The following is a 12,204-nucleotide window of genomic DNA, read 5'->3' as shown; positions in this document are numbered from 1 at the left end:
AAAATCTATCATAAGTTTTATTGTAAGTTTATTATAATCGTTGCATGAACCGAGCACTAGTGTGTTTAAAGAGCTCAACTCGCTTTCAATACAACAGGTCGTAGCGGTGTTGTCGTCTGTTATCATGTCAGTTAAAGGGTTAAATCAATATGGCTGTCGTTATATGCAAGCGTGTAGGAAGCTGCGGGTTTTGCCGTTACGGTAAGTGGATATATATATATATATATATATATATATATATATATATATATATATATATATATATATACATATATACACACACACACACATATATATATATATATATATATATATATATATATATATATATATATATATATACCAGACTTAGGTAAATAAACATATTCCATAAAAGTAGTCATTTGTATAGTTCATTTGTATTAGTAGTTAATGAGCTTAATTTTTCTAAAGCCTCATTTTGATAGAGACAATGACTTGACGTTTTATTTTAAACAAGCATTTAGTTTTTTATTTTTTGTCAGGCAAGTTTTGTCTCAGCTGGAATCAGCGTTCATTTCTTTTCGCGACCTGACCTTGACCCCACGTGACATCCAAGCTGCTTGCTGGTCCATCCGGGTGAGTTGACTATTTAAACTTTGTATGTGAACTTGTTGACACTTTATTTTAACCACACATATGTATTCTGTTTCACCAAACTGACTAACTAAAAACAGTATTTTATTACTTAACATCTTTTTAATATTAATATATATTTATATATATTAATATTAATAATATATTTTAATATATTAAAATAAATCGACAGTATGATTTGAAGATGCTCTTAGATTCTCTTCTTTAATTTCTTATTAACATACTTGTATTCCTAATGAAAAGAGCCATACTTGTTTATTCGTTACAGAAAATGTTACGGTATTTTACATTTAGATAAAACGTAGTGTTTTAGTTGATAATCTGGGCAACTGCCGAGACTGGAGAGTGTGTTCATGATATCCACAGTATGATACTTTAGCCAACCAGATTATGTTCATGATATCCACATTATGATACTTTAGCCAACGAGATTGTGTTCATGATGTCCACACTATAATACTTTAGTCAATAAGATTTAGTTCATGATGTCCACATTATAATACATTAGCCAACAAGATTATGTTCATGATATCCACATTATGATACTAGTCAATAGGACTGTGTTCATGATATCCACATTATGATACTTTAGCCAACAATATTGTGTTCATGATGTCCACATTATGAAACTTTAGCCAATAAGATTTAGTTCATGATATCCACACTATAATAAGTTAGTCAATAAGATTTAGATTCATGATATCAACACTATAATACTTTAGTCAATAAGATTTAGTTCATGATATCCACATTATGATACTTTAGCCAACAAGATTGTGCTCATGATATCCACATTATGATACTTTAGCTATCAAAATTGTGTTCATGATATCCACATTTTGATACTTTAGCCAAAAAGATTGTGTTCATGATATCCACATTATGATACTTTAGCCAATAAGATTGTGTTCATAATATCCACATTATGATACTTTAGCCAAAAAGATTGTGCTCATGATATCCACATTATAATACATTAGCCAAAAAGATTGTGTTCATGATATCCACATTATGATACTTTAGCCAATAAGATTGTGTTCATAATATCCACATTATGATACTTTAGCCAAAAAGATTGTGCTCATGATATCCACACAATGATACTTTAGCCAAAAAGATTGTGTTCATGATATCCACATTATGATACTTTAGCCAATAAGACGCATGTGGCTCCTGAATCTGTAGAATCCATATCTTGCCATAATATTCCATAATAATCCAGATCTATTACCAGTGCTATCATCAGTACACCTGCAGTACGAGTTCACGAGTACAACTTTTGTACTGACACAAGGTACACATCAATAATTAATAGCGGGAGAGTTGAATCAATGGTGTTTCATCTTTTCTTTCCAGCATAATACATCCGTTCTAAGCCTAGACTTCACGGGAAATTTTATCAAAGGGAGAGAATTTCGACACATCAAAGATTTACTGGCGACATTGGAAAACTTGTGTCACTTAGTAGGTCGTCGACTGGGCAAATGTTTGTGAAAAATATTTCAGTGTGTGTAGTGGGTGAAAAATATAATTTATTTGTACAGTAATACATGATGTACAAATCAATAATTATATAGATGTTATAAGTTTGATTTTGTAGGTAATCAAATTAGACATTTTTTTAACGTTCAAAAATAAGTTGAAATTTTAAACATTAAAAGGAATAGAATACAGTTTTGAACAAGTAGATATAATGTAATAAAGCAGACATATACCCAATTTTTTATGGAGCTTTAAAGAGTTGTTTGACTTCTGTCTATGTGTGTGTGTGTGTAGCTATAAAAAGTTGTTTGACTTATGTCTAAGTGTGTAGCTATAGAAAGTTGTCAAAATTCTACAAATCGTCTTATCTTACCGAATGTTCCAGAATTTGAGCAACAACCAGCTAAGAGGTCCACCCATCGACTCACTGTGTGGGTACCTGTGTACCAATGGTGTCCTTACACGGTTGGACGTGTCAGGTAACGTGTGATCTGTGCAGGGGAGAGGGGTGGGGGTGAAGTGGTCACAGCATCCCCCCCATTACATCCACGCCGCCTGGTCAATATACACAATTTATTTAGTTTATATAAAGTTTGTATAAAGATATATATATATATATATATATATATATATATATATATATATATATATATATATATATATATATATATATATATGTATATATATATATATACATATATATATATATATATATATATATATATATATATATATATATATATATATATATATATATATATATATACTTGATATAAACTTTGGATACAAAATATATATACATTACCCTCGTCCAGTGAATGAGTTGTGTTTAGTCCCGTGTTGTTGTATAACTTACCCTAAGGTCGAGTTCGGGTATAAAAGAAGTGTGAACAGTGGTTAGGAATGTTTTGGTTAGAGTACTAGAGGTAGATTTGAGGTGTATATCATCGGAGACGATTAAGGGCTCAAATCTTTGTGTAGTTTGACACATCGACCTAAACAATTGTATCTGTTAAAGTAGATCTTATGACCATATTTTGATGAATTGTAACACATTTCAATGATGTATGATGTTCCCACAGGTAATAAACTGGACGACAAAGACGCCTTGCCTCTGGCAGCTTTGATCAAAGTGAGTTTTTTTTTATACACAGCGGTGAAAAGGGTTGGGAGGGGGTGTGAAAAACTCGCTTAACCCAGTTCATGCTTATGGTGCTGATCTTGAGTGTAAGTTGAATAAGCTCATGTGGCTTTTAATAATTTAATAATATTTGTGCATTACGTAATATGATTTAATTACCTTTAATGTTAATTTTCATTATATTTTACATTACGGGTGTGTTTATTTCACATGAATGGATGGTGTGGTCAGCACTACGCCCAACCCCCTTTACTTTCCCTAACTTAGGTATCCATCAGAGCTCTATGGACTCGGGGTCATTTTACTGACTTAAGCCTGGATTCGAACTCGAAAGTTTTGGGTTAGTAGTCTACTTGCTCTACTACTAGGCCACTATACTTTCGCTGCTTGTTAAATTCTAGGCCTTCAATCTACCATTTTTGTACTTAGCTACTCAACAATAGGCTTACACAACTACCTTTATGAAACTATCTCCACTCCACTCCTACATAGGTCACATGATATTCCTTCTTTCCTTAGACAAACCGAGTCTTGACAGTCCTACTCTTACGTCACAACGAGTTTAGGGAAGATGGCGGTCTAATCCTAGGGGAGGCAATAGGTCAGTATGTTTCTTACAACCTTATCTGAATCACAAATTTTAAATATAATTATTGCTTTTTTTTCTTCTTGTATATCACAATATTTTTTAGATTTAAAAAAAAAATGAGAATATTTAAAGACAGAATATGTGTGTACTAGTAAGACAGAATCCTTGTTGAAAATGTGTGTGCATAACACAGCAGATTTATAGATTGTGCTCTATACTGCTATTGCCGTGTTTCAGGTATCAACTCCAGTCTTGAAGTATTAGATCTAGGCTGGAACCACATCAGGAGGAGGGGGGCTATTGGCATAGCTCAAGGACTGGAGGTGGTCAACATACATATGATAATTAGAATTAATTGCATCTTCCACCAAAAGTAATATTTAGTACTAAACCAATTTAAGTAACAATGGAACTTGTCAATTTGGTACAAGTCAATCAATTAACCATATATATATATATATATATATATATATATATATATATATATATATATATATATATATATATATATATATATATATATATATATATATAAATTGAATGGAAGTTGAGTGATGGAATATTTTTTATACAAACGAACAACTAACAATAGAAAACAAATTAAAATACAGAAAAAAATTCTTTTCCTGCAGCTAGGTATACATTTTTATAAGTACAGGAGCAGTAGAGTTTATCTTTCTGCAGAGTTTCTTCCAGGCATCTCTTTAGGGGGGGGGGGCGGTGGCAAAGCCCACCCGAAAAAATTCTACTGCCCCCACCCCCCCCCCCCCCCCAACGAAATGAAATTTATATAATTTATATAGAAAATATATACTTTTAACAGTGTCCTCCCCCACCCCCCGAAGAAAATCTACCGCCACACCCCCCCCCCCGGGAAATTTCAAGTGCCCCCCCGGAGAAAAAAATCTGGAAGAAACACTGTCTTTCTGTGGCCCTAGCACTTGACCTCATAGCACGACTTCCCTCCAATTTTTTGCTATAATCGGCTCTAAAACCCAGGCCCCTCTTTTTTCACCCCCTCAAAAACTCACTTGTTAAACAACAGCAACGACTGTGTGAAGGTCTGTCTCTCCTCTCTAAAGAAAAACACCTCCCTGCGCGTGGTCAACCTGGAGTGGAACGGGTTCGGGTTCGAGGGTTGCGTGGCTCTCGGCGACACCCTGGCCTGTAACTGCACAATGACGGAGCTAAACCTGGCGTGCAACAGGATACACCCGCCCGCACTGTTGGAGCTACTGCGGGGCTTGGCTGTCAACAAGACACTCAGGATACTGAAAGTGAGTGGCCAATAGCCGGTTAGCTTGCTAGTTGGCTTGTGAGCAGTTTAATGGTGCGGATGCTGATACACACACACACACACACACACATATATATATATATATATATATATATATATATATATATATATATATATATATATATATATATATATATATATATATATATATATATATATATATATATATATATATATATATATATATATATATTTATTTATTTATATATTTATATGTATGTATAATACATATACATACAAACACATACATATATATGTATAATATATTCATATAAGTATATTGTATGCTATTGACTTAAATCTACCTACTCTATTTTAGCTCGGTCACAATCCCATAACTGCAGGATTCTCTAGTCTGATACTGGCTGTAGTAAAACGACAGCCTGAAAGTGCTCTAGAAAACATCGATCTTGAGGTCAGTCTGGTCAGTTAGGTCACCAGTTTATTCAAAAAAATTAAGGGAAATAAAAAACATTAGCTGGTAGAAGCTGCTCTTAGTTGTGTCTCTAGCATAAACCTATGCGTACCCATAGTTAGGGCAACATCAAGTTGCTATTCAGACTGCTATGTTGAAGATGTGTTTTCTGCGTAGAATGCCAGTGCTGTTTTATTTTAATAGCCTTCGGGGTGTTATGTTTGTCTTTAGGCTCATTTTTTAAGGCTCAAACCTTTTGGCTTATGCTTATACTTTCGGTTTAGGCTCTTGATTTCAGACCTTTAGGCATATTCACGCAGGCCCATGTCTTGTACTATTGTGTTGAAACGTATGTGTCTATGTTTGTGTGTTTAGGAACGTGTATTTAGGCCTAAAACATATGTCTTTATCCTCAAGCATTTACGTTTATGCCTGTAGGTTCATATGCTAAGGCTTATGTCTTTAGACAAATGTGTTTGAGATCATGTGTTAACGCTCATGTGTTAAGGCTTATGATTTTTGGTTCATGACTTTTGGTTCATGACTTTTGGTTCATGACTTTTGGTTCATGACTTTGGTTCATGACTTTTGGTTCTTGACTTTTGGTTCATGACTTTTGGTTCATGACTTTTGGTTCATGACTTTTGGTTCATGACTTTTGGTTCATGACTTTTGGCACACATATTAAGATTGTGCATTTTTGCTTCTTATTTGTGATTGTGTTTAGAATGTGTATTGATTAAGCGTTTAGAATTGTGTTTTTGTGCTTTGAGATTTATTTTTAGTGCTGTCTCTCTGCTCAGGATGTAGTGGTAAACAAATAGTTTGTCTCTCTGTTCAGAATGTGTTAGCGAACAAACAGTTTGTCTCTCTGTTCAGACAAATAGTTTGTCTCTCTGTTCAGAATGTCGTAGTGGACAAATAGTTTGTCTCTCTGTTCAGAATGTCGTAGTGGACAAATAGTTTGTCTCTCTGTTCAGACAAATAGTTTGTCTCTCTGTTCAGAATGTCGTAGTGGACAAATAGTTTGTCTCTCTGTTCAGAATGTCGTAGTGGACAAATAGTTTGTCTCTCTGTTCAGAATATGGTAAGAAAGAAATGTTTGTCTCTCTGTTCAGAATGTGTTAGTGAACAAATAGTTTGTCTCTCTGTTCAGAATGTGTTAGTGAACAAATAGTTTGTCTCTCTGTTCAGAATGTCGTAGTGGACAAATAGTTTGTCTCTCTGTTCAGACAAATAGTTTGTCTCTCTGTTCAGAATGTCGTGGTGGACAAATAGTTTGTCTCTCTGTTCAGACAAATAGTTTGTCTCTCTGTTCAGAATGTCGTGGTGGACAAATAATTTGTCTCTCTGTTCAGAATGTCGTGGTGGACAAAGAGTTTGTCTCTCTGTTCAGAATGTCTCGGTGGACAAATAATTTGTCTCTCTGTTCAGAATGTCGTGGTGGACAAATAGTTTGTCTCTCTGTTCAGAATGTCGTGGTGGACAAGGAATTCGTCTCACTCCTGAGACAGATCCAGCTGGAGAGGTTTTTCATCGTGACCTATGACCTCTCGCTGCCTGTGAGGAAGCTGACCTTGGACGAGATGAGAGAAAAGGTTGGACTGCCCAGTGCCTACAACGTGGACCCACTCAAAATGTTGTACCTGTTAAAGGTACGCAACTCTAGTTGTAATATCGACATGTATCTATTAAATATTTGTAACTGTAGAGAAATTATAGCAGTGTTTCTTTCAGGCATCAATTGGGGGTGGGGATGGGTGGGAGGGAGTGGGGGACTGAAGAGAGTCTACCGCCCCCCCCCCCCTCGAACGAAATGGAATTTATATAGAAAATATGTACTTTTAACAGTGCCCTCCTCCCCCCCCCCCCCCCGAAAATTTTAGTCCGCCCCTCGAAAATTTCAAGTGCCCCCCCCCCCCGGAGAGAAAGGTCTGGAAGAAACACTGTCAGGCATATATTCAGAGGGCCCTCCACAGACCCTTTGAAAACACTTCTACCACCACCCCCCCTCCCCGAATAAAATATAATCGCCCCCCCCCCGGAGAAAAAAGTCTAAAAGAAACACCGCATTATTGGGTGGGAAATCCTCGTTAAAGGTACCAATTGGTATAATGGGATAGTAGGCCTAGTTGTAAAAGGTATGTTGTTCTCATGGCATAATAGTGCTGTCATTGTTAGATATACGTAACTCTTGTGGCTTAATAGATGTGCATGTGTTAAAGGTACGTAACTGGTGGAAAACAACATTATCGATTTATATTTATTAAAGTTGCGTAACTCTCATGGTGTATTGTATTTAGCGCACTGCTCATTCCAAACCTTGCAGTATTAAATTCGACAATTGTAAATTATTATAAGGTTGTTCACGATTGCAGTTGGCCTATTTAAATGTATTAACCGTACTAGATTAATATACCGTCTTTCGTTTAGTATTAACTTACTTTTTAAACTCATAAGCTTTTTAAACATGTATTATTTCTATCGTTTTTTTTTTGTAGCGCCAAACTCTATTATATCCAACTCGTTTATTAAACAAACAAACAAAAAACACATTAGAGAATTCATTTTTAAAAACACGATAAGAAACATTAGCCACAAAACCTTAATATAAAACAAATTAAATGGTGGTATAGGGCTACATGACTTTCTTACTAAAATAAACACCGATTAAAACATCTGGACAGCTAAGCTGTTAGTGTGATAGGCTTTCATGCGGGTGGCACGGGTTCTAGACACATCACGTTAATATGAATAAACAAAAAAAAAACATCTGGATAGAAAAAAGATAGAACCACTTTAACATCCATTAACACAAAGTTACATAGGGCTAAACATAAAGAAAATTCTAAAATTAAACATCACAACACCACAGTATGGGGAAAACCACTATGATGAAACCTGTAATACTACAGCGAACATGCAAGGCAAACTGACGCTGTAAATTACATGTCTAAGGCAAGATGTATTAATATCCAATTTTAAAGAAATTATCAAAATAAAATTTTACAAAAAAAAAAAATTTGATTAAATATGCTCATGAAAATTTTTCATAAAAGATCAATACAAATCTGAAAATAATATTAACAGGAGAAAATGAGAGCGTCTGACTTTTTCTACAAGATCAACAAAGACCACGACAAAGGGTTGCAGAGAAACGAACTGTACGCTTTGTTTGATGTAAGTACGGTGTAATCAAAAGGTCACCAGATGTAAGTACGATGTAATCAAAAGATTACCAGAGAAACGAGTTGTAAGCTTTGTTTGATATAAGTATGATGTAATCAAAATGTCATCAGAGAAACGAGTTTTACGCTTTGTTTGATGTAAGTACGATGTAATCAAAATGTCATCAGAGAAACGAGTTTTACGCTTTGTTTGATGTAAGTACGATGTAATCAAAAGGTCATCAGAGAAACGAGTTTTACGCTTTGTTTGATGTAAGTGCGATGTAATCAAAAGGTCATCAGAGAAACGAGTTTTACGCTTTGTTTGATGTAAGTGCGATGTAATCAAAATGTCACTAAAGGAACGATTTATACGGTTTGATTGATGTAAGTGCGATGTAATCAAAAGGTCACTGTACTGGTAGTTCGTTTTGTTTGATGTAAGTACGATGTAATCAAAAGGTGTTTAGAGGAGCAAGTCGTACGCTTTGTTAGATGTAAGTGCGATGTAATCACAAATTTCGCCTCAAACCCAGCTCTCTGGACTACAAACAACTAACGAAGCGAATTCATGCAACTTACATTCGTTGTTGAAAATAGCATATATTTAGCTTAAAATCTCATTTTAAAAATAAATTTAACTACACTAATGTAGACCACAAATCATCACCCCATAATATATAATAAAATCACTGTGAAAGGAGTGATCAATTATGATTAAACTAGATGTAATAATCTAACATAGTGCAAGGCTCAATTAAAGGTACACTTCATTCAGTTTTAATCTGTTCTATCTATACCGTATAATGTGTGAACAGAACAAAAGAAGACCCTCTTTTTTAAATTGGATTTTTTAAATACATTTTGTCGAAGTTTTTTGGGGTGGAAAGATAATATGAGGTGTTTTCTATGTTATGCTCACTTATATTACGGCTTTTGGTTTAGGAACAGTTTATAGAATGTATACATCAAGTGGGTGGTTCGTTTTTTTTGATAATATGTTCTTGATCCCTATGACGTTTGCCGGTACAGGAAGCCGGACTGCCGGTTACCGGAAGCGTCATTGACAAAATAATGGAGTTTATGGACACTAACGATGACGGCATTATCGATCTTAAGTAAGTTTTTTAATTAAATCTAATACGTAAAATATAAAAATGGTTTCATATAGTGTGACAACTGTTGATTCATGTAGCCGATCTAAAACGAAAAGAGTAATACACAATTTGCAAGCATGAATTAAACATGGAGCTTATATACAATCAGTTAAGTACAAACAAACAGGGAAGCAACGAAACCACGGAGCATGCTGTGACTTAGTCATAGAACCAGAGGCGTAGCGACCCTTCCCGACGCCCGGGGACAATTTTTTCGATTTGTACCCCCCCCCCCCCCACCTCAAACTTTCTATTTGCACCCTCCCCCCTTCAAGATTTCGATTTGCACCCTCCCCCTCAAACTTTCGATTTGCATCCCTCTCAACCTTTCAATTTATTTTTCCAACCCATTTTGGCGCCCCCTAAGGTCGCACATGTGCCCCCCCTCGCTACGCTACTGCATAGAATACAATTTAATAATAAAAAGTCGCCCAAAGCTTTAACACACCTTTTATGATGATTGGGGTTGTGTAATTTGAATTAGAATCGTCTTTCATTTACGGTACGAAAGTCGGATTAAATGAATGCTTTATGATAAAACAAAAATGTTGAAAAGTGTGGCTGGCACAGATTAAAGCTCTACAAATGTAAACAATCCACAGAGAGTTTCTGCTGGGGGACAAGAGAATCAAAAGTATTTCCAGAAAACTGATCAGGGAGGATGTAGAGAAGAAAGATTATAGCAAGTATTCTAGAACATTCCAGAGGGCTCACATTGATCCAATCACTAACGCACTGAAGGTAGGTACTCATCTTGACACACATCACTAACACACTGAAGGTAGGTATCCATAAGGACCCAATTAATAAAGCACTAACGCACACTGCCCAATCAACAATGCATTAAAGGTAGTTATTTCAAATTGACCCTATCACAAACGCATTGAAGGTAGGTACAAATGCGCTAAATGTAGACCCCTCTTCATGTCTTCTTACCCACTCGTTCACACACCAAACAGTTAGATAGACTCTTTCTTTCCTAAACCAGATTGTTCCCATTCTTCACTTTCTCTTCCCCTCACCTACCCAAATGACACACCAAACAGTTCTAAAAAAGTCATCCCCCCACCCCCCACCTGATTGACCCCATCCTCTCCCCCCTCCCACCATTACCTCTACATTAACGTAACAAACATTTCTATAAAACATCAACCTTTCCCCCACTAGATTTTCCCATCTCCCTCCCACCATTACCTCCACAATTACACACCAAACAGTTCTAATTAATAAAATCAACCTTTCCCCCCACCAGATTGTTCCCATCGCTCCCCCTCCCCTCCCCTCCCACCATTACCTCTACATTAACACACCTAACATTTCTATTTATTAAAATCATCCTTCCCCCCACCAGATTGACCCCAACACGTCACCAATGCGACAGTCCAGACGTTTATCTGTGGAGAAGTCCAAGAGAGAGGCAGACGACAAATTAGTTCAGATATCAATTTGAAACATTGGAACAACAAAACTTGTTTAAGAATCGTGCGAATAAAGCATTTTAAAATACCCCTTTGCTGAGGTTAATGTTATATTATTAGATCACCACCCCTTATTTTAAAAAAAATTTTTCCCTCTTATTCAATACAACAACATTAGTCATCGACAATGAACACCGACTAAATTAGGAATTTTTAAACGTTGGAATTTGAATCTACCCAATTTATGGACAATTTAAGTTGATTTGCTGAAATTGCATAGCTCATCATTAAGATAATAAATATAATTGTATATCCCCTTAGGGAATCAAATTATTCGTCAAAATATTATATATAAAAGATAATCTGCTAATACAACATTACTATATAACACGCGATATAACAAAACGACAATCCACAATCTACATCCCTTGTGTTACAGCTAATCTGCAAGAAATAATTAACTATCTTCTATTTTGACAAAATCTGATTTAAAATAAACTTTTTTCCACGTCTAATTCTAATATTTTGTTTGTATTTGAATAAAAATGTCTCTTCCAACAAAAAAATAATAAAAGTGTTAAACCCTCTATACCAATATTCATATATATATATATATATATATATATATATATATATATATATATATATATTTATATATATATATATATATATATATATATATATATATATATATATATATATATATATATATACGTATTTCTAATGTGAGGTTTGATATGTGTTTATACCATATTTAACCGATATCTTAGTAGGTTAAAAATTAAAAACAATTCTAGTATTTGTATGTAGACATCAATGTGTAAACTTACAAAAGAAAGAATCACTCGTACTTTTAGCAACCCATTCATTAACAACCCATGGTGTGGGAACGTGGGGTATAAACAAAACATATCTGACGTCAC

At 34.9% G+C, this 12,204-nt stretch overlaps 1 protein-coding gene across 1 annotated transcript; it reads left to right on the top strand.

Moving 5' to 3' along the window:
* Window positions 1-163: 163 nt before the first annotated feature.
* On the top strand, window positions 164-11,376 carry LOC131938551 (leucine-rich repeat-containing protein 74B). Its single transcript, XM_059296626.1, has 13 exons — window positions 164-201; window positions 504-597; window positions 1,972-2,101; window positions 3,180-3,229; window positions 3,758-3,839; window positions 4,065-4,150; window positions 4,910-5,104; window positions 5,444-5,539; window positions 7,012-7,194; window positions 8,630-8,719; window positions 9,739-9,824; window positions 10,466-10,604; window positions 11,215-11,376. Exons 1-13 carry the CDS (start codon window positions 164-166, stop codon window positions 11,311-11,313), a joined length of 1,368 nt encoding a protein of 455 aa, XP_059152609.1. The 3' UTR covers window positions 11,314-11,376.
* Window positions 11,377-12,204: the final 828 nt, after the last annotated feature.

Source organism: Physella acuta, unplaced genomic scaffold (assembly GCF_028476545.2).
Source record: "Physella acuta isolate Inbredline_101_S28 unplaced genomic scaffold, ASM2847654v3 ptg000247l, whole genome shotgun sequence".
NCBI classification, from domain to species: Eukaryota; Metazoa; Mollusca; class Gastropoda; family Physidae; genus Physella; species Physella acuta.
The sequence above is the reverse complement of the archived record's forward strand: the minus strand, read 5'-3'. Positions and strand labels throughout refer to the sequence as shown.

Excerpts from the sequence above, each read along its gene's own strand:
- LOC131938551 (XM_059296626.1), top strand. The coding sequence starts at position 164 with ATGCAAGCGTGTAGGAAGCTGCGGGTTTTGCCGTTACG. Across the intron at positions 2,102-3,179 it reads AGGTCGTCGACTGGGCAAAT|GTAATAAACTGGACGACAAA; the intron begins GTTTGTGAAAAA and ends ATGTTCCCACAG. Across the intron at positions 3,230-3,757 it reads CTCTGGCAGCTTTGATCAAA|ACAAACCGAGTCTTGACAGT; the intron begins GTGAGTTTTTTT and ends TTCTTTCCTTAG.